General features: G+C 38.4%; 1 protein-coding gene across 2 annotated transcripts in view; it reads left to right on the top strand.

The window, feature by feature from the left end:
* The first annotated feature begins 2,979 nt into the window (after positions 1-2,979).
* The window catches only part of LOC126235828 (tetratricopeptide repeat protein 14 homolog), an 82,765-nt gene continuing 62,556 nt past the window's right edge, over positions 2,980-23,188 (top strand). For both annotated transcript variants that reach the window (XM_049944679.1, XM_049944677.1), the window contains exons 1-3: positions 2,980-3,021; positions 16,753-16,980; positions 17,058-17,182. In XM_049944679.1, coding sequence (XP_049800636.1) covers positions 16,811-16,980; positions 17,058-17,182 — 295 coding nt within the window. In that variant the 5' untranslated portion in view covers positions 2,980-3,021; positions 16,753-16,810. The remainder of the gene's footprint in view (positions 3,022-16,752; positions 16,981-17,057; positions 17,183-23,188) is intronic.

Genomic DNA, 23,188 nt, shown 5'->3' with positions numbered 1-23,188 from the left:
TTTTGTGTGTGTCCACTATTGTTTTATTATGTGGAACTTAGTAAATAATTTAACAATGTTTAGTTCCATGTTTAACTATTAACCATGTGGAGAAATCTTAATGTAACAACTACATTGTTTTATCATGTATGTTGTTTTATTATGTGTACTTTAATTATGTGTAGCACCAAAGAGTATTTAAGTATTTTTCTTAACATGTCAATCATAATTTATAAAACCTGTTTTACATTACTCATGATAACATCTACTGCATGCAAATGCTTAAAGATGGTTGAATAAACAAATTAATTAAAAGGAACTCGTTCAACATCGAAGTGAGAGACTGCATTTATGTTTCATGTAGCATGGAAATAACTAAATCAAACAGAACTAAATGGGCAATATGGATAGCATGATCAGTGGTAGGGAAGTGCATTTGCAAGTTTTCAGTACCTGTGGAAGTGTGACTTTATGTTGATGCAGTTTGTTACGACATTCCACTCTCTTGTGTTATGGTACGTATAAATGTCCTTTTTATAGTAACAAATCAGGAAAGATATTCACCTTTATAAACAGATCAGCACTTTTTTGAGGTCTAGAGAAAAAGCCTACAAGAAATTCCTAAACTCACAGTAAAAGCATACTATGTTTACATTTTCCTGATCACATTATTACATTGGTAATAGTTTCCCTTCACAGCACTGAGACTTCCTACGACTCCAGTTTTTGTAAAACATGCAGTGATGCATTTCACACCACAACATAGGTCTTTCGCTATAAACATTATATGGAGTGATTCTTATTAATGTTTAAAAACCCCTGAAGTAATGTCAATGATGCTGAGAAAAGTAATTTAATATAAAACACGTAAGATTACAAATGTCAGGTAATACCCCAAAAATGGATGAGGAATGTTGAACATGTGACATCACGAGACGACATACCTTGCCACACATGCAGATGTTAGGCTTGGCCATGTAAATAGCCTCCTCTATATCAGAACCCTTAAGGATTTGGGCAATTAATTAGTTGCAGTCATATACTTAAGGTGACTCTAAACATAACCTTTTCAAGTATTTATGAAGAATCCAGCGAAAGTGAAGTTGGTTGATAGTTTGATGGAGTCTGTTTATCTTCCTTCTTTGAAAGAGGCTTAACTTAAGCATATTGTAGCCAGTCTGGCAACATTCTGCTAATAAGAGATTGATTACACAAGTAGCTTAAGACAGAACTCAGCTCGCCTGAGTAATCATTGATTAACTTCACTGATATGCTATCATAACCACTAGAACGCTTTTATTTTAAGGATTTCATGATGGATGCTACTTCTTTAGGAGACGTGAGTGTCATTTTCATTTTACTGAAGTTATTTGTAAAGATTGGTCTCACATACTCCATTGCACTCTTTATTGATCCTGATAACCCCAAGCTATCAGTAACAAAAAACAAAGTACTTGTTTAAGAGGTTTGCAACACTACATGCATTTGTTACCATTGTCTCGTTCCTCTTCCTTTTTGGCCCCTGCTGTCTCTGACTTCGCTATATTCCATATAGTTTTTATTTTATTTTCTGATGTAATTATCTTTTTCTCATGTCTGCCTGCTTAGCTCAGTGTTAATGTGCTTGCCTCCCATAAGTGGGCCTGGGTTAGATTCCCAGCCAGCTTGGAGATTTTCTGTATTCAAGGACTGGGTATTGTGTTGTCCTCGTCATTCTCATCACCGGCGCGCAAGTCGCCCAATGTGGCGTCGACTGAAATAAGACTTTCACTTTGTGGCCAAACTTCCCCAATGGGGCCTCCTGGCCAACGATGCCATATGCTCATTTCCATTTTTCCAATTTTTTCTCATAATAAAGCTGCTTAGATTTCTGGATTATTTTTTCAATACTTTGCAGTATTCTTTGTAATGCATTACAATGCTAACATCAGAACTGTTCCTAGATAGTAAATACAGGCTTCTTTTTGTCCCACATGATATCTGTATTCCTTGTGCAAACCAAGGTTTATTTTTAGACTTCTGTAATCATATTTTCATTCTAGCCATAGCTTCGGAAAAATTGATACATTGTGTTTCGTTTCATGATGAAACTTTTCCCTAAAAGTAGAAGTACCCCAGTGATTATTCACACGTTAAGATAGCCACGGTATTGTTTTGCACCATCGAAGGAAAATCTTAATTCGGAGTGGAGATGTTTTCCAGTATTTTATGACCCTGTTCGCTCTCGTTAGGATTAAAAAGTTCGCAGTACACGATAACAGATTGTTTTACTCATGTACATAGCTCCTCCTATGCTGTTCCACTCTTTACGCTTGCGAATATTTGTTGATTGTAGGCAGATTGAAGGGAATGCTGACGGCATAGCAGCATGATCGTTGTCATGGAGTCACAAGCCGGTCTCTGTAGAGAGTACAGTGATTGTGTAAGCCTAGAGACTGCGAAAGAACAGAGTGATACTTTTTTTCCTAAATTATAAGTTACGTTATGCACATTGCACTTTGTACAGTAGGAACCAACCGAATGAGGCAGTGTAATTATAGTCGTGACACTGACCTCATATTCTGAAGGATGGAGTATGCTCTGTCTGGCCACCCTGACTTACGTTTCCCTAAATCATTTCAGGGAAAGGCCGGGATTGTTCCTGCAAGAAGGCCACGGCCAACTATTTATCATATCCTCGTAAAACATATTTATATATTGTATATATTTAATATTTTGAATTATTTGAATACATTGTATTATGATGACAAATCCTATTTCATTATAAGATGCTTAGATCCGATCTCCAAACCAACCAACCAATATTAGATGATCCCTGGACGAATACAAAAATGAAACTTAGGAAGACAGTTGAAAGTCACAGGTGTTACTAACCAAACAAAGTTTCAATATATTTTGTATTAAACTAATTTGCAACACACGATTAGCTCTCATACAATTTCGATTATTTTGTGAAACAGCTTTAAGTACATAATATCTTTGGTTGCATTCCCGATGTTATGTAAGTTGTCTTTGGTTTCTTTGTTCGTTAAAGCGAAGAAGGTGAGTTGGGTGTGGTGAAATTATTTTGTATATTTGTGTGGTTTTTAATTCGTTTTATATGTTGTAAAAGTGGTTAAAAAGTGATTTATGCTCCATGAACTCATTGCACTATTATTGTTGCTTGAAGTATATTATTGGTCTTTGATGTATTAATTTACTGCGTCATTCCTCTTTTCATGAGAGGCCGCCATGTTGTGCTCACAATACGGGTGTAAGTTCGTCAGTTGGAAGAACGGTCGAAGATAAATAAATTCTTTGTTTAGTTAATTTTGTATCATTTGTTTTGTATGTAAATGAATAGTAATAGTTGTTTTCTAAATTTATTTCGTGCTTGCGTGACAGACTGTTCTGATTGTGCAACTTGAGACTACACCGGATACCCGGGTTGTGTTGTAATGTCGCATAATTGCAATAGTTATTGGAAAAAATGTTAATTATTACCCTGTGTATTTGTTTCCCAGAGTGGTTGTATTAACAGTTGTAATATTTCGTTCACGTCGCGAATGGAGATAGCGTGTTATTCATATGCTGTGCATTATCCATGTGTATGATTAATTGTATGCCAAACTTGTCATATTGCGGCTGTTTAACATATTCACCTTTCTGCAAGACTGATGATAACGAAACGTGTGGGTGACTCGATTGTTAATTTGCCTTGTTACTGGAGATTCTATTTGTGCATTTCCAAATGCTTTTGGTTTGTTAGTGGTAACACTTATTTAAAATTGCGGATTTGTAGGGGGTTAACTGTCACAACCTGGTGCATTATAATTGTGTTGTTTCTTCACCTTGAACACAGTGAAATTACGGTCATGTATAAGGGCTGTCAGGCACCAAATTCAATGTTGGGACGCTCCAAGATGATGGGAAGCAGAGTAGAAACGCTGAAATCTGTTGACGTGGTCGTCAATCTGAAGACTGTTTGATTCATCTCTCCATGCTACTCTTATCCTATGCAAGCCTCTTCCTGTCCGAATAATTACTGCAACCTTCAGAATCTGATTAATTTATAAATCTGTTGTTCCCCTCAGCTGTTTTTACCTTCCACATTCTTTCCTCTCTCCTCCCCCCCCCCCCTCAATACTAAGTTGGTGAACTATTAATGTTTCAAAATGTGTCCTATTAACTGATCTCTTCACATGATCAGGTTGTGGTTTCTGTTCAGTACGTCATTAGTTACGTGTTCTACTCATCAAATCTTCAATGATCTTCCGTAACAGTGCATTTCAAAAGGTTCTGTTTTTGTCTAAACTGTTTGTGTATGTTCCACTTTCATATATGGCAACACTCAAGACACGTGCCTCAAGAAACTACTTCCTAACACTTAAATCTATGTTTGATGTTAACAAATTTCTCATCTTGTATGCTCCTTTCAAAACACTGTCCATCCTGTTCATTTGTTCTTCCAAGTTCTTGGATGTGCCTGACAATTACGGTGTTGTTGGCAAAGTGCAAAGTTTGCAATTCTTCTCCCCAAATTTTTAATTTCTAATCCAAATTTTTCTTTTGGTTCTTTTGCTGCTTCTCCAGTGAGATTGAAAACCCCAAATTTTTTGTTTGTTTCATTTGCTGCTTCTTCAGTGCTTGAATAACACGGATAGGTTACAATCCTGTCTCACTCCGTTCTCAAACACTGCTTCCCTTACATGTATATCGACTCTTATTACTGCCTTCTGGTTTCCGTACAAGTTATAAATAGCCTTTTGCTCCCTGTATTTAATCCCGGGTATCTACAGAATTTCATAGAGAGTATTCCAGGCAACATTGTCAAAAGGTTTATTAAACTCTGCAAATGCTGTTAATGTTGGTTTCCCTTTCCTTAAGCCACCTTTTAACGTAAGTTGTAGGGTCAGTATTGCCTTGCATGTTCCTACATTTCTCTGGAATCCAAACTGATCTTCCCTGAGGTTAGCTTCTACCAGCATTTGCATTGTCAGGAATTCATGTTGGTATTTTGCAGCTTACTAAACTGATAGTTCAGTAATTTTCATAACTGTAATAAACTGCTTTCTTTGGAATTACCACATTCTTCTGGAAGTCTTGGTTATTTTGCCTGTCTCATACACCTTGCACACCAGGTGGAAATCTCTTCGCTGGCTGTCCCAAGGTTATCAGTAGTTCTGATGAAATGTTGTATACTTCTGTAGTCTTGTTTCGACTTGGGTCTTATGCTACTTTGTCAAATTCTTCTCACAGTATCATATCTCCCATCTCATCTTCATCTTTCCATTTCTATGTTGTTGCTTAAAGTTCCTCTCCCTCGTACATACCCACTATGTACTCCTTCAACCTTTCAGCTAAAGGTACATGTTGGACCCCTTCGGTGACAGACAGGTCTGTAGTGCAGTCTGAGTTCTCACTTGGTTGGAAGTGACAATTTGACTGAGTTGACAATGCCAATGAATATGAGAGCAGAAAAATCTGATTGTGGTGACAAATTGACTGGTAGCAAAGCCTAATGTTTGCCTGTGTCATATTGAAAAATGCAAGGGACGGCTAATATGCAACTTTTACCCACCTTTCAGCTTTCCGTCCTTTGCTTAGGACTGGTTTTCCATCTGAGCTCTTGATATTCATATAGGTGCTTCTCTTTTACCCAAAGGCCTTTCATTTTCCTGTAGGTGGTATTTGACTTTTCCATAGTGAAATATGTTTCTAAATCCTAAAGTTTTTGGTCTGTTTCCACTTAGCCATTTTGCAGTTCCAGACAGTCTCTCATTTTAGACATTTGTATTCCTTTTTGCCTGCTTTATTTGCTGCAATTTTGTATTTTCTCTTTTAACCAGTTAAATTTTTTGTGTAATCCAAGGATTTCTATCGTATGCGCAGAGTTGACCCTTGGCGTTGTGGTTGATGGGAGTGACTTCAAAGGCATTTCCCATTTACAGCCGCTCCCATTGGCCAGCGTGTCGAGTGTCAACTTTGTTTGCGCATTTCGTACTATTCCTTGTCTTTTTATCTATTTGATCCTCAGCTGCCTTCACTATTTCATCTCAAAGATTCTTCTCCCCCTGTATTCCTTTCCTGTGTTCTAGTCAACTGTTGCCTAACGCTACCTGTGAAACTTTTAAAATCTCTGGTTCTTTCAAGTTATCCAGGTCCCGTCTCCTTAATTTCCTACGTTCTTGCGATTCTTCAGTCCCTATGTGCTCTTGCAAATATTACAAAATATATACAGCTTACCAGAGATGTTACATTTCATTCCTATTTTTCTTTGAATTTTATCTTTGGTCTGTGTATGTTTCGCTTTCCATGTGATTACTGCTTTTCATATTCTATTATGTCAGTAGAAGTTTTTGAGATAGTATTCACATTTAAAATCTGTGTGTTCATTTAGAGTTCTATGAACATATAATTCCTGTTCTTCAAGAATGTTCATAGTAAGTCCTTTCGGTATTTTGTGTGAAATTTGTAATGCAGTTTAAATTTTCTCTGCTTTCGTGTTGGAGGAACATATGCGACTGAGCATTATACCAGAGGTTGAAAGTACCACTACAGTTGTAAGGTTCTCTTTAGAACACAACCGGGTTTGGACACTTACATACCCCTCCTCAGGTGATATCCTGAAAATAGCAAGAGACGGGAAAATAAGTTTTTACACACAGCAATACACACAAAAAAATGTTCCATAAAACATTTTAGAAATCACTGGTTGGGCTAGGTGCTGTAAAATCTAAGTCAGTGGCAAAGTTACATCAGACAGTACAGTGAATGACTGCTTGGGTAAAGAAATATGCAATGAATACCAGGACACTTACAGCTCGTTATGACCCTGACTGCCGCGGTGGACTAGTACAGGACCCAGGCTGTCAAGCTTTTGGAATGTGAACATACGCCTTGCTTCCAAATATTCTGAGATGTTGGAGATCTAGCTTATTGTTTGTTTAAGGTTCTTCTGGAGTCTTGGCTTTATAGATTAGATCTGTTAATTAAATGGACTGCATCAGAGCCTGCTTCTATCCAGAATTAATTTGGCAAATCTGCTTCAAAGAGCAGGCACATCTTGCTTTTTCTTACTATTGTATGGTTATGAAGCTCAGCTACTTTGTTTGCCGGTGTGGCAAAGCGGTTCTAGGCGCTTTAGTCTGGAACCGTGCAACCGCTATGGTAACAGGTTCGAATCCTGCCTCGGGCATGGATGTGTGTGATGTCCTTAGGTTAGTTAGGTTTAAGTAGTTCTAAATTATAGGGGACTGATGACCTCTGATGTTAAGTCCCATAGTGCTAGTGCTCAGAGCCATTTGAACCATTTTTACTCCGTTTTTCTCTGGTGTATATGGTGCTGTAGGCCAATGTTGGATCCCTCCTTGTCTGAAAAGTTTATCATTCACATATTCTGTGCCACTATCTGTGTGCAGAGTGGAGATCCTGTTTCCAGTTTGTCTTTCAACTAGATTTTTAAAGTCTCATACCAGCTGTCGTACTTTATTTTTATTTATCGAGAGTATATACAAGTAGTTTCCTGGCATAGACATCAAAATGAGGAAGTATTTGGCTCCTCCAGTTGACATTGTTTTCATTGGCTTGGACAAATCTGAATGAATTAGCTCGAATTTAAGTGGTTCTTCAGCCAGATCGTGAAAAAGGTAGTCTTGTTTGTTTGCTTTCTAAGCATATGGCACAAAGAATATTAACTGCTCCCTCAAATGAAATTCTACTAGCCAGAATACAAATGACCCAGTCTTTCATGCCACAAGTCAGTGCTGTTTTAACTGTAGTATGGATTTTGATTCAGAAGTTAGATCATTTGGTTGGTCTATTTGGTACATACCATTTGCTAATGGTTCACTAACAACTACACTTTTGGATGTGTTGTAAATAGGACAGCGTTGTTTGTTAAACAAAACCGAATGACCTTTTTTCACCATTTTACTAAGAGATAGTTGGTTTGTGCTTAGCTGACGCACATAAAGGATATCCTCTACTTTAATTTTGCTTTCTTGTTACCCTTGGGAACATCTGCAAGTGAAAAATCCTATTCCTTTATAATTATTTGCTATTACAGCTTATGAGCTTTCACTGTTGTACACTTATTTTTGTCACGTGGACATTTAGACATTTGCATTGATGCACCTAGGTCTACATAAGATTCTGTCCATGTGTCTTTACATGCAGTTGCATTTGAAAAGAACGTCTTGGCTGGAATTTTTGCATCATTTTTGCCCTTGCTGCGACAGTGCAGTGTCACTAGTAAATGATTTATTGTAGGTGTTGTCATTTATTTCTTTCATTAATCAATTTTTATGGAGTCTCCTGTGATTGGCAAACTTGAATTTTCTAACTCATATTCATAGGTTTATGTTTGTCTGGTAATCCTGCAAGTGAATACACTCAATCCATTCTTCTTTAACTTCAAAGCTCAAGCCATGTTATTTTTGTGATGTGGAAATTATATTGACACATACTCTACAACTGGTGATCAATTTTCCAGTCTAATAACCAACAGTGTCGTTAGTCGACCTATTCATAGGAAGAGGCCAGAATCTTCGTGGACTTGCTTCAGCTTGTCCCTTGCTTCCATAGCTATAGATGTACCTTGCAAATTAACATATATCTACGGATGAACGGAGAGTATAATTTTAGCTCTTGCTGTGCAAACTGTAGTTACATCCGTTATTGAGCCACTGATGCGATCCCACAAATGTTGATGGTGTTGAGAGAGCAACTAGCCGCAATTTTATTTGTGGCTGGTTGCTGTCTCAACACCATCAATATTTGTCTTCAGATAACAGCCAGTCTCCAACCATGTCATCATATGAAAGAATCCTACAAATGTTCGTGATCTACATTTATTCGCTTCGCAAACTGCCATGTACTAAAGTTTTCTCTTCCACCAGTTTCCCAGTCGGAACCAGTGAATTGTATTTACAGAACTATTGCATTAGTTATTACATGGTTCCAATTGCCATGCACTGCAACTAATTTCTGGTAGCCAATGAACTGGTATTTTTTAAAATGTTATGCCGAATTATATAGACTAGGCCCATAACTGCTAGCACAGTAATTTGCTTGCAGTATCTTATTGAAACTAAGATTTATTGCACACATTAAATACAGTTAGAATGAAATAATGTATTATACAGTCCACAGAATAAGTCACAAGAGCATCCATGTATTATGTAGTGGACAAAATAAAGAGCAGCAGTGTCCATGGCAATGCGAAAGATATATACACAGTCAAGACACAGATTCTGAAGTCTCATACATACATTCGCAACTGTGCGACTTACACATTTTCTCATAGCTACTCAATTTGCGTGGGTGTAAATTTTTCTGTTGAATTCAAAATAACTTTGTGGAAAAGTAGTTTTGAGGAGATGGAAGAATTTGTCAAATTCATTTAATAGAAATTTTTCTATGCTGTAAAATATTTTGTTCTATAATTTTCATTGTTTTCCATACTGGAGCATCGGTATCTTAAGTTTGTAATGTCGAAGTGAACTATTTCCCATTTGGTGAAATTTGTCTCTCTTATTGCTTTTGCTGAAGTTGTTGTTGTTGTGGTCTTCAGTCCTGAGACTGGTTTGATGCAGCTCTCCATGCTACTCTATCCTGTGCAAGCTTCTTCATCTCCCAGTACCTACTGCAACCTACATCCTTCTGAATCTGCTTAGTGTATTCATCTCTTGGTCTCCCCCTACGATTTTTACCCTCCACGCTGCCCTCCAATACTAAATTGGTGATCCCTTGATGCCTCAGAACATGTCCTACCAATCGATCCCTTCTTCTGGTCAAGTTGTGCCACAAACTCCTCCTCTCCCCAATCCTGTTCAGTACCTCCTCATTAGTTATGTGATCTACCCATCTAATCTTCAGCATCCTTCTGTAGCACCACATTTCGAAAGCTTCTATTCTCTTCTTGTCCAAACTAGTTATCGTCCATGTTTCACTTCCATACATGGCTACACTCCATACAAATACTTTCAGAAACGACTTCCTGACACTTAAATCTATACTCGATGTTAACAAATTTCTCTTCTTCATAAACGCTTTCCTTGCCATTGCCAGTCTACATTTTATATCCTCTCTACTTCGACCATCATCAGTTATTTTGCTCCCCAAATAGCAAAACTCCTTTACTACTTTAAGTGTCTCATTTCCTAATCTAATACCCTCAACATCACCCGACTTAATTCGACTACATTCCATTATCCTTGTTTTGCTTTTGTTGATGTTCATCTTATATCCTCCCTTCAAGACACCATCCATTCCATTCAACTGCTCTTCCAAGTCCTTTGCTGTCTCTGACAGAATTACAATGTCATCGGCGAACCTCAAAGTTTTTATTTCTTCTCCATGGATTTTAATACCTACTCCGAATTTTTCTTTTGTTTCCTTTACTGCTTGCTCAATATACAGATTGAATAACATCGGGGAGAGGCTACAACCCTGTCTTACTCCCTTCCCAACCACTGCTTCCCTTTCATATCCCTCGACTCTTATAACTGCCATCTGGTTTCTGTACAAATTGTAAATAGCCTTTCGCTCCCTGTATTTTACCCCTGCCACCTTTAGAATTTGAAAGAGAGTATTCCAGTCAACATTGTCAAAAGCTTTCTCTAAGTCTACAAATGCTAGAAACGTAGGTTTGCCTTTCCTTAATCTTTCTTCTAAGATAAGTCGTAAGGTCAGTATTGCCTCACGTGTTCCAACATTTCTACGGAATCCAAACTGATCTTCCCCGAGGTCGGCTTCTACTAGTTTTTCCATTCGTCTGTAAAGAATTCGTGTTAGTATTTTGCAGCTGTGGCTTATTAAACTGATTGTTCGGTAATTCTCACATCTGTCAACACCTGCTTTCTTTGGGATTGGAATTATTATATTCTTCTTGAAGTCTGAGGGTATTTCGCCTGTTTCATACATCTTGCTCACCAGATGGTAGAGTTTTGTCAGGACTGGCTCTCCCAAGGCCGTCAGTAGTTCCAATGGAATGTTGTCTACTCCGGGGGCCTTGTTTCGACTCAGGTCTTTCAGTGCTCTGTCAAACTCTTCACGCAGTATCGTATCTCCCATTTCATCTTCATCTACATCCTCTTCCATTTCCATAATATTGTCCTCAAGTACATCGCCCTTGTATAGACCCTCTATATACTCCTTCCACCTTTCTGCTTTCCCTTCTTTGCTTAGAACTGGGTTTCCATCTGAGCTCTTGATGTTCATACAAGTGGTTCTCTTATCTCCAAAGGTCTCTTTAATTTTCCTGTAGGCAGTATCTATCTTACCCCTAGTGAGATAAGCCTCTACATCCTTACATTTGTCCTCTAGCCATCCCTGCTTAGCCATTTTGCACTTCCTGTCGATCTCATTTTTGAGGCGTTTGTATTCCTTTTTGCCTGCTTCATTTACTGCATTTTTATATTTTCTCCTTTCATCAATTAAATTCAATATTTCTTCTGTTACCCAAGGATTTCTATTAGCCCTCGTCTTTTTACCTACTTGATCCTCTGCTGCCTTCACTACTTCATCCCTCAAAGCTACCCATTCTTCTTCTACTGTATTTCTTTCCCCCATTCCTGTCAATTGTTCCCTTATGCTCTCCCTGAAAATCTGTACAACCTCTAGTTCTTTCAGTTTATCCAGGTCCCATCTCCTTAAATTCCCACCTTTTTGCAGTTTCTTCAGTTTTAATCTACAGGTCATAACCAATAGATTGTGGTCAGAGTCCACATCTGCCCCTGGAAATGTCTTACAGTTTAAAACCTGGTTCCTAAATCTCTGTCTTACCATTATATAATCTATCTGATACCTTTTAGTATCTCCAGGGTTCTTCCATGTATACAACCTTCTATCATGATTCTTAAACCAAGTGTTAGCTATGATTAAATTGTGCTCTGTGCAAAATTCTACCAGGCGGCTTCCTCTTTCATTTCTTCCCCCCAATCCATATTCACCTACTACGTTTCCTTCTCTCCCTTTTCCTACACTCGAATTCCAGTCACCCATGACTATTAAATTTTCGTCTCCCTTCACAATCTGAATAATTTCTTTTATTTCATCATACATTTCTTCAATTTCTTCGTCATCTGCAGAGCTAGTTGGCATATAAACTTGTACTACTGTAGTAGGTGTGGGCTTCGTATCTATCTTGGCCACAATAATGCGTTCACTAAGCTGTTTGTAGTAGCTTACCCGCGTTCCTATTTTCCTATTCATTATTAAACCTACTCCTGCATTACCCCTATTTGACTTTGTGTTTATAACCCTGTAGTCACCTGACCAGAAGTCTTGTTCCTCCTGCCACCGAACTTCACTAATTCCCACTATATCTAACTTTAACCTGTCCATTTCCCTTTTTAAATTTTCTAACCTACCTGCCCGATTAAGGGACCTGACATTCCACGCTCCGATCCGTAGAACGCCAGTTTTCTTTCTCCTGATAACGACATCCTCTTGAGTAGTCCCCGCCCGGAGATCCGAATGGGGGACTATTTTACCTCCGGAATATTTTACCCAAGAGGACGCCATCATCATTTAATCATACAGTAAAGCTGCATGCCCTCGGGAAAAATTACGGCCGTAGTTTCCCCTTGCTTTCAGCCGTTCGCAGTACCAGCACAGCAAGGCCGTTTTGGTTATTGTTACAAGGCCAGATCAGTCAGTCATCCAGACTGTTGCCCTTCCAACTACTGAAAAGGCTGCTGCCCCTCTTCAGGAACCACACGTTTGTCTGGCCTCTCAACAGATACCCCGCCGTTGTGGTTGTACCTACGGTACGGCTATCTGTATCGATGAGGCACGCAAGCCTCCCCACCAACGGCAAGGTCCATGGTTCATTGCTGAAGTATGTGAATTTTTTTGTGGCATATTTTTCTTAGTATACATACAAATGCTGCTATTTACATTACTTTCTTGTTTCAGTTCTTAGTCAGTTACTCTTATACACAGTTTTATCACATTCCCCACCCCATTCTCCCCTTTGACTCTTGACAATTGCTGTTATCCCTCGTAGTTGAAGCTACCTCCCTGTAACTTCTGTGTTGTACTCATGAACAAATGTGAACTGTGCTAAGTTGTTTTCTCTTCCTGAATTATAGTACTGACATTAATGAATGTTTCACATGGTACAATAGGTGTAATGTAAATATTGTGTGGCCATACTATCTTTCCGCATGCACATTTGCAGATAAGGAAAAGCAGAAACATTTGTGGAAAAGACGTGTGTGCATTGGCAGTTTTGTGTCCATACTTTCTCTGATAATGCAAACAGGATGCTGTAAATCTCCTTTGCTTGGGAGCTCATGCTGCATTTATGATGATAAAAAGGTGACAGAAAAAGAAAACACAAAAGTGACTCTGTGTAAAGAAGTATTTAAATAAGAAATACAACAAATACAATACAAAGTTATGACAATTTTTCATTTGCTAGTTTCAGATCACAGCAGAAGTATTAAATTTTTTTCTTATGGAAACTGTATTGATAAGGCTAGCAATAAAATTTCATTAGCTGGCAACTGGTGACTTCTAACCAATTGAAACTATTTATTTCACATTTCAAAACAAAGCATTATTGTTGAGACTGAGAACTACGTGAGGCAGGCTCTTAGTTATGTGAGGGTTAATTAACTTCCAGTGTTACTTGTATTTTATAAAACAAGTTGTTTACTCAACTTTAATCATCAAAGATAATATGTAGGTTTTCTTAATCATGAAAGATAATATGTAGTTTAAATAGAATGGAGGTTATGTTTTTCAATTATGTATCTTTTGCATCAATCAGTGTCCTTCATCTGTACTTCTAGTAGTTTTTTTTTTTTTTATTTTAGGAGCTAAACATACCCCAGCATTTCTGTTGTTCAGGTGTAAGGCTCCTCAGTTTTGCATGGAAATTTGTTGTGTGTTCAGATACACTTACCATAAATTTCTGCTCACCATGTAGTGGAGATGCTGAGTTGCAGTTAGGCACAGCAAAAATACTCACAATTATGGCTATCAGTAATTTAGGCCTTCTTCAGCAATAGTTGCCTGGGACTGCAGGTGTGTGTGTGTGTGTGTGTGTGTGTGTGTGTGTGTGTGTCATTGAAGGAGGCCTTAATGGCGGAAAGCTAAAATTGCGAGTGTCTTTTTGTTGTGCCTATCAGCATCTCCTTTATAGGGTGAGTAGCAACTTTCCTTCTCATGATATTGTTACATTCCATCCTGGATTGTCCATTGTTTGATTTCATAAATTTCTTTTTCTTTTCTGTTTTTCTATTTCAAAACTTACGGTATCTTATTCTTTACAGTAATATGATCAGAGACTTTTTATCTGACAATTAATGCTCAGGGAATCACATCCCAAATTTTTATTTATAATTTTTAGAAGTGGCATTCTGTATGACTTCTTTGTAATCAATTGTAAGTTTAACAGTGCTTCGTTTGTGGTCAATATGTATTATTGCACATAAATCACTTCCCAGCATAACTGCAACACACGACACAGTGCCACACGCATGGGTCTCAGCTACCTTTCATTTGCTAAAAAGTGCGATGATTATCACTGAAGGCAGGAAGCAATGCACTTAATGCACAGCCTACATTTCCAGGACATTACACGTGCACAGATTCATCTACGAAGTTGTGAGGTGGAAGTTATGCACTAAATTGAACAACAGAAAAGAGGCATTGTGTGGACACAATTCTACGCTTATCGTAATGGACATAATGCAAAATGTGTAGAATGCTTGGTTAGATGTAAGAGGGGGCCTGAAGTTCCTAATCTTGCCAAGTTATTTGAATACGGAAAACCTGTACATACAGTGGAAAAATCACCAACTATTTTTCTGTGTATAATGTACAAGTATCACAATGCAGAGGGTGTCCACTATGTAACTTGGAATCCATGCTGGTTTGCACGGAGGAAGTCGTACTGGTTGAGGTACTTCATTATGTTTGGACTTGGGATAAGTTCTTAGATTTTAGAACAAATTCTCAAAAATTCTACATATTGTACAGTGAAATTAGAGAATGATTGTTTTGGATGAGGGTAGGCCTACTCTGCTCAAAAATTTTAAAAGAGCACAATTAATTTTAAGCCTACAATTGACGATAACAGTAAGTTTATCGTGGCTGGCGTTCACGGATGTTTGAAATTTCACAATACATCACAATACAAACGGGTTTTGACACGGTTGGTGAAAGATTATGCAGAAGTGACATGAACAGTAAAATATGTGAATCTAGAATTTCAAATAGACACATGAATCTTGTCGACTCTTGTTTCACACAAAGCCTGAAGAACAATATTCCAGCATGTGTTTATCTCAGACAAAATTGCTAAAATATGCAGCAGCAACAGAACATGTCTTCTGCCTGTTGCAGCTAACAAATGCGCTGTTAGATTTTGTAAGAGCCTTGAGTTGTTCAAAATTAATAATAATGGTAATAATTGTATTTCAGTCATCCTTTTTATCATTTTGCATAATTGTATAGATAAGTGTCTTGTGAGGATACAATCTCGAACTACATCCACAATTTGCAATGCCATAGTTAGGAAGAAGACTTCAAGATGTTAATTTTTAATGCTTTTTAGGCTACTGACAGTTATGTAAGTGGCTTCTCAGTATTGAATCATAGCATTCTTTTCTCACCTCAAAGATTGCTTGTTGAAGTTGTTTGACTTTCAGTGTAACAGTAAGTTATTTTATGTATGAATAGTTCGCGGTGATATGGAGGGGCGCTGATAAAATTTTCCCAAACTTGCATCCCTGTCAAGTGGTCAAAAATCCAAGAGCTTTCAGCAGAGTACTCCTTGGTCTTTGTAAAGTTGTGACTGTCATTTGGTTGTTGCTATTGTCAGTGACGTCACTGGTGCTCACTCTAGTTCCATAGAAGGTAATGTTTTTGTTGCGCCCCCACTATAATCTTCTGACTGCCGGTTCCTAAGCTATTCTTAGCAGCATTACCATCTTTTTGAGGGTGTTGCCACCCGGAGAAGCTATTGTTTCGCTGTTCTGTGGCTCATTAACAGGAAAGATTAGCCAGCTACTAAAGGGATGTCATTTATTGAGGTATCAGACAGAAAATTCATGACTAGATTTCATACCGGCAGAAAAACTGCCTAAGATCAGAACATACTATATTGATAAGTAGAAAAAAAATCCATTCTGAGAGAGAGGAAAGTATTATGGGCACAAAGGAAAATTAAAACAAAACTTTGAAAAATTCTGTTTGTACATTGTGTGGTACAGTATGCACATGTATGTAAATAATAATAATAATAAATGCAAAATAGTTTTTTCTTTTGATGAAAAGGCCTAATTACGTCATAAGGGACTGAAAATCGGCTGCTGTTCTGCCTACCTCCATTGTTGCTTATGGCTGTTAGGAACACACACTTCACTGAGACAATTTATGTCTTTTACACGGTGTTTATACTAGAATGAGTGAAAAAGCAGCTCCTGTTCAATCCCTGGTTGCAGTGTGGGATCTGATCAATACTTCTTTCCTTGCAGCAACCTGTTGGCCAGATCGTGATTACATTGCTCCCTCCCCTCTTCCCCCCAAAAAAAAAAAAAAAAAAAACACCTTTTCCTTTAATGTTCAAATAGTGGTTTACAGACTATGGATATTTTTCAATCACATTTTTGACAAACAAAAGAAAATTAACCTACATGACAAAATAACGCAACCATGCGAATAATTTTATCCACAATGTCATGAGTGTGGTCTGCTGTTTTCTTCAGCTGAGTCCTTATTTTGTCCTTTGCAATGTGGAAATCGGATGATGATCTGTATTTCTGATTTTCTTTCCAGGAAATACAATCATATTAATCCACTTTACACAAGTATTGTCAGTGGTTAATGATAGGCAATGGAGCCTCCATTGAATCCGGACCTTGTGGTCCAGTCATTGAATTTTCATGGACAACAGTTACAAAAGCTATGGGAGAGTGAGAGAGGTGAAGATGATTTGAGCAAAGTGAACGTAAACTCAAAGGAGATTGACTTTGAAGTATATCAGCAACGGCAGAAACAACTGAGGTTTGTGTTTATTTTATTATTCATTTTGTCTCGAGGTTTTTAAATGTTTTGTTTGTTTAACAAGTTTCTTATTGCAGTTTTCAAGACAGGGGAAAGAGGCTGAAACTGCAACAATTCATTGTGAAGAAAGCTACATCTCTATTTGAGCTCTCCCTTTCAGAAGCAAGTGAAACAGTCAAGGATAAGACCCAAAATGATGATGGTATGTGAAGTAAAAAAATATATCTGCTTTGCTTTTATTTTCTTCATTCTTATTAGTAACTGAGTATTGAATTACATACTGCCTACACACATACAGCAGAAAATGGAAACAGTAGTGAAAAAGAATAAAGGAGAGCTGCATCAAGCCAGTCTCAGGACTGAAGACCACAACAACAGTTTTACCACAACAACAGTTTTTACTGAGACAGTCTTCACAAAGAATTTGTAAACTCGTCATCAATGGTGGCAAAGGGACTTCTTTTTGGTCATATGTCTCCTGTCTGGGTTGATGCAGGACTGCCACAGATTTCTCTCTTGGGCCAACCTCTTCATCTTAGATTAGCATTTGCACACTTACATTTATGTATTGAGTTTATTCCAGTCTCTGTCCTTCCCGACATCTTTTTATCTCTAAAGCTTCCTCTTGTACCATGGAAGTTATTCTGTAGTCTTAAAAAATGAAAAATGGCCTATCATCCTGTTCCTTCTTGCCACTTGTTTTCCATATGTTCTCATGTGATCTAAGGAATGAAATGAGAAATTTATTTCTTACAGTATATGTAATAGTGCATAAGTTGGGGGTGGGGTGGGTTATAGTACTTACGTACTCACAAAAACATTATAGTAATAATGATAAAGGTTACATTACATTTGTATAAGTTGTAACAATTTAGCATCATAAACACTCAAATCACATTCACAGCACTGGTTGTATATAGGCTGAACCAATAAAACAACTTGCAGAGTACAATAAATTGAAGTAAATGTATGTGTTAGGATACTTCCCACTAATTACAGAACAGTATTTGTACAAACAAATAATACTGTGAAATATATTATAAAATTAGTCACTTATGTTAATGTATTCAAGCAACTCAACAGTTCTCACAATGTTCGTGAGAATGGGCTTCTTGGATTGCAGTGGTGGAATGTTGTTGTGGTCTTCAGTCCTGAGACTGGTTTGATGCAGCTCTCCATGCTACTCTATCCTGTGCTAGCTTCTTCATCTCCCAGTACCTACTGCAACCTACATCCTTCTGAATCTGCTTAGTGTATGCATCTCTTGGTCTCCCTCTACAATTTTTACCCTCCACGCTGCCCTCCAATGCTAAATTTGTGATCTCTTGATGCCTCAAAACATGTCCTACCAACCGATCCCTTCTTCTAGTCAAGTTGTGCCACAAACTTCTCTTCTCCCCAATCCTATTCAATACCTCCTCATTAGTTACGTGATCTACCCACCTTATCTTCAGCATTCTTCTGTAGCACCACATTTCAAAAGCTTCTATTCTCTTCATGTCCAAACTGGTTATTGTCCATGTTTCACTTCCATATATGGCTACACTCCATACAAATACTTTCAGAAACGACTTCCTGACACTTAAGTCTATACTCGACGTTAACAAATTTCTCTTCTTCAGAAACGATTTCCTTGCCATTGCCAGTCTACATTTTATATCCTCTCTACTTCGACCATCATCAGTTATTTTGCTCCCTAAATAGCAAAACTCCTTTACTACTTTAAGTGTCTCAATTCCTAACCTAATCCCCTCAGCGTCACCCGATTTAATTTGACTACATTCCATTATCCTCGTTTTGCTTTTGTTGATGTTCATCTTATATCCTACTTTCAAGACACTGTCCATTCCGTTCAACTGTTCTTCCAAGTCCTTTGCTGTCTCTGACAGAATTACGATGTTATCGGCGAACCTCAAAGATTTTACTTCTTCTCCATGAATTTTAATACCTACTCCGAATTTTTCTTTTGTTTCCTTTACTGCTTGCTCTATATACAGATTGAATAACATCGGGGAGAGGCTACAACCCTGTCTCACTCCTTTCCCAACCACTGCTTCCCTTTCATGCCCCTCGACTCTTATAACTGCCATCTGGTTTCTGTACAAATTGTAAATAGCCTTTCGCTCCCTGTATTTTACCCCTGCCACCTTCAGAATTTGAAAGAGAGTATTCCAGTTAACATTGTCAAAAGCTTTCTCTAAGTCTACAAATGCTAGAAATGTAGGTTTGTCTTTTCTTAATCTTTCTTCTAAGATAAGTCGTAAGGTTAGTATTGCCTCACGTGTTCCAACATTTCTACGGAATCCAAACTGATCTTCCCTGAGGTCCGCTTCTACCAGTTTTTCCATTCGTCTGTAAAGAATTCGCGTTAGTATTTTGCAGCTGTGACTTATTAAACTGATAGTTCGGTAATTTTCACATCTGCCAACACCTGCTTTCTTTGGGATTGGAATTATTATATTCTTCTTGAAGTCTGTGGGTATTTCGCCTGTCTCATACATCTTGCTCACCAGATGGTAGAGTTTCGTCATGACTGGCTCTCCCAAGGCCATCAGTAGTTCTAATGGAATGTTGTCTACTCCCGGGGCCTTGTTTCGACTCAGGTCTTTCAGTGCTCTGTCAAACTCTTCGCGCAGTATCTTATCTCCCATTTCATCTTCATCTACATCCTCTTCCATTTCCATAATATTGTCCTCAAGTACATCGCCCTTGTATAAACCCTCTATATACTCCTTCCACCTTTCTGCCTTCCCTTCTTTGCTTAGAACTGGGTTGCCATCTGAGCTCTTGATACTCATACAAGTGGTTCTCTTATCTCCAAAGGTCTCTTTAATTTTCCTGTAGGCAGTATCTATCTTACCCATAGTGAGACAAGCCTCTACATCCTTACAGTTGTCCTCTAGCCATCCCTGCTTAGCCATTTTGCACTTCCTGACGATCTCATTTTTGAGACGTTTGTATTCTTTTTTGCCTGCTTCATTTACTGCATTTTTATATTTTCTCCTTTCATCAATTAAATTCAATATTTCTTCTGTTACCCAAGGATTTCTATTAGCCCTCGTCTTTTTACCTACTTGATCCTCTGCTGCCTTCACTACTTCATCCCTCAGAGCTACCCATTCTTCTTCTACTGTATTTCTTTCCCCCATTCCTGTCAATTGTTCCCTTATGCTCTCCCTGAAACTCTCTACAACCTCTGGTTCTTTCAGTTTATCCAGGTCCCATCTTCTTAAATTCCCACCTTTTTGCAGTTTCTTCAGTTTCAATCTGCAGTTCATAACCAATAGATTGTGGTCAGAATCCACATCTGCCCCTGGAAATGTCTTACAATTTAAAACCTGGTTCCTAAATCTCTGTCTATGTGATACCTTTTAGTATCTCAAAGATTCTTCCAGGTATACAACCTTCTTTTATGATTCTTGAACCAAGTGTTAGCTATGATTAAGTTACGCTCTGTGCAAAATTCTACAAGGCGGCTTCCTCTTTCATTTCTTCCCCCCAATCCATATTCACCTACTATGTTTCCTTCTCTCCCTTTTCCTACTGACGAATTCCAGTCACCCATGACTATTAAATTTTCGTCTCCCTTCACTACCTGAATAATTTCTTTTATCTCGTCATACATTTCATCAATTTCTTCATCATCTGCAGAGCTAGTTGGCGTATAAACTTGTACTACTGTAGTAGGCATGGGCTTTGTGTGTATCTTGGCCACAATAATGCGTTCACTATGCAGTGGTGGAATAAGTTATACTATCTTGGTGAATTACTAAAATACATTGCTTGTGTGACAGTAGAGATATTCCAAGTATCAAAGATGTGTTAAGAGTGCACTTGATTCTCCATCATTCTCCTATACAACAGTGCAACACAGTGATAGTGCTATAAACACCATTCATATTAGAAAACCAGCTGGTATTGGTAGGAAGGAACCAGATGGCTCAGGCTGTGAAGTAGTCATTGAAGTGAAGCTCATTGTGTTGGGCAGTGTGTTCAGCAAATGAATGTTCCTTCTGTCTCTTGGCCATAATTTGTCAGTAGCCATTCAGGGTGATGGACATCTTGTTGGTTGTTGTGCCCATGTAGAATGCAGCTCAGTAGCTGCAGCTTAGTTTTTAGAGCACAGGACTGCTTTCACAGGTAACCAACATTGTGTAGGCAGGAACTCTCCTGCAATGTATCCTTTGTTCCCGTGACCTGGCCTCAACGTCTGTTAATACCTTGTTTTTTCTTTTCACCCACCTATCCCCTCCCTTGGTCCCACTCCAGTATTACACAACCTTGTATTCCACCTACACATTTTTCCCCTCTCCTTTTCAGTGCCCCCCCCCCCCCCCCCCCAAAAAAAAAAAGACAAACTTGTGACTGCATGTAGCATCCCTATCCTGTCTCCACCACTTCCATGCTTGCTCCAATAAGCAGCACTATTCAGTCCCACATCCATACCTTGCTATCCTTCCCCCTCCTCGTCCCAGCCTCTTTGTTACCCAATCCAGTCTGTGTCCAGTGTGTGTGTGTGTGTGTGTGTGATATTTTCATTATTCTATCATGGATTCTCCATTGTTAAAATGTAAAATAGCAACTCCAAACACACAAGTGGTGGCGTATGCAAAGCATTTACTTTGCTAATGGCTGCTATGCTTATTGTTTGGTGAGGTTGGCAGTAGTATTAGGCAAGTCCTCTTATCATTTTCTTAAGCATTTGTAGATCAAACCCTCCTCCTCTTCCCCCATCCCCTAAAACTACTGGGATACAGTGGCTTCATAATGTTCCAGACATACATATAGCAACAGCAGTAGTACACCATTTGGTATTAGATACATGATATAAAAGTAATTCTGCTAATGGATCGATGAGACTGGGACGGATGCAAGTGGGTGTGAGAGCATTGTCATATCTTTTACCACTTATATGGTATTGAGTGGAAGTTATTTAAAGAGCTCCTCTTTCTTAAATCTTACAGTTGTGTATACCCCCGCCGGCGAAACATTGCACTTGACAGTTCGCTTTTTGTCTAGTTAGGTTGGCTATACTGTAATAGCGATGTTGCAACAGCAACCTCTATACACACAGCAGACGATACAGTTTCCCGTCCCGTCTCGTATATGCAAGCAATTGAGCAATTACAGTGTATATAAAAACTCGTTTTTAGTTGTACTACAATGACAGGAAGTAAACAACCGTATAATAATGCATGTAAAAGCACAACGATGCGCACCCTTTCGATAACGGAACAAAGAAATACAAAAAACAAGCATCTGACGACTGGTACTTTAAAATCAATAATGTACGTAGTTTACAAAATAAATAATAACCGAGATTGTAATAAATAACCAATATTAGTAATTTTTCACTCACCAATTTACAGCGATAATGGCGCAATTCCATCCAGCTCGCCATCGTCACTGTTGTCCGATTCATAGCCAAAACCGTCTTCTTCGTCGTCATCAGCAAGACAAATCATTAATTGTTCATTGCCACTGATAACGCCTTCTATTGTCTGTGCTGCTCGTATAAGCTTCTCGACGTGCTCTACTTTTTTTCTCCACGAGGCTTCACGCAACAGTTTTTCCACCTCTGTTATTGTAAAGGACTTGTTGTTCCTTACATACATTTTTACATCACTCCATATTAACTCAATAGGGTTGAAATGGCAGTGATATGGTGGCAGCCTTATTACAGTATGACCCTGCTCCTTGGCAATTTCGTCTACTACATATGTAGGTGTCGTAGGCTTATTTTCTTTAACAAGAGAATATAACAGAACCTTTGTCATACTCATATCCGCTGCAATATTTCTAGCCTGTAACCACTGCACCATAACTTCTTTCCGATCATTTGTGGTTGGGGATTTGTTCTGTATCACCGAATGATATGGAGCATTGTCCATTACAATTGTTTTAGGGACAGGAAATTGTTTTAAAAGGTTCCTGAACCACTCAACAAATCGTGTGAGATCCATATCTTCATGGTAATCACCAGTCTTTTCTAAAAACTAAAAGTGCGTAAGGAACAAAACCACTGGAGGAGCCTGCATGGACCACAATTAATCTAGCTCCTCTTCCCGTTGGCTGATGGCCGCTACTGCTGGGTGTGTTATCCGTCCAACATTTACTGACAGCTTCCCCGGCATTAACCCACGTTTCGTCTAGCCAAATTATGGAATGAATGTCTCTGCCCACAATTTTGTGCAAGAAAATGCTACGA

The sequence above is a fragment of the Schistocerca nitens genome, chromosome 2 (genome assembly GCF_023898315.1).
Source record: "Schistocerca nitens isolate TAMUIC-IGC-003100 chromosome 2, iqSchNite1.1, whole genome shotgun sequence".
Classification (NCBI taxonomy): domain Eukaryota; kingdom Metazoa; phylum Arthropoda; class Insecta; order Orthoptera; family Acrididae; genus Schistocerca; species Schistocerca nitens.
The sequence above is the reverse complement of the archived record's forward strand: the minus strand, read 5'-3'. Positions and strand labels throughout refer to the sequence as shown.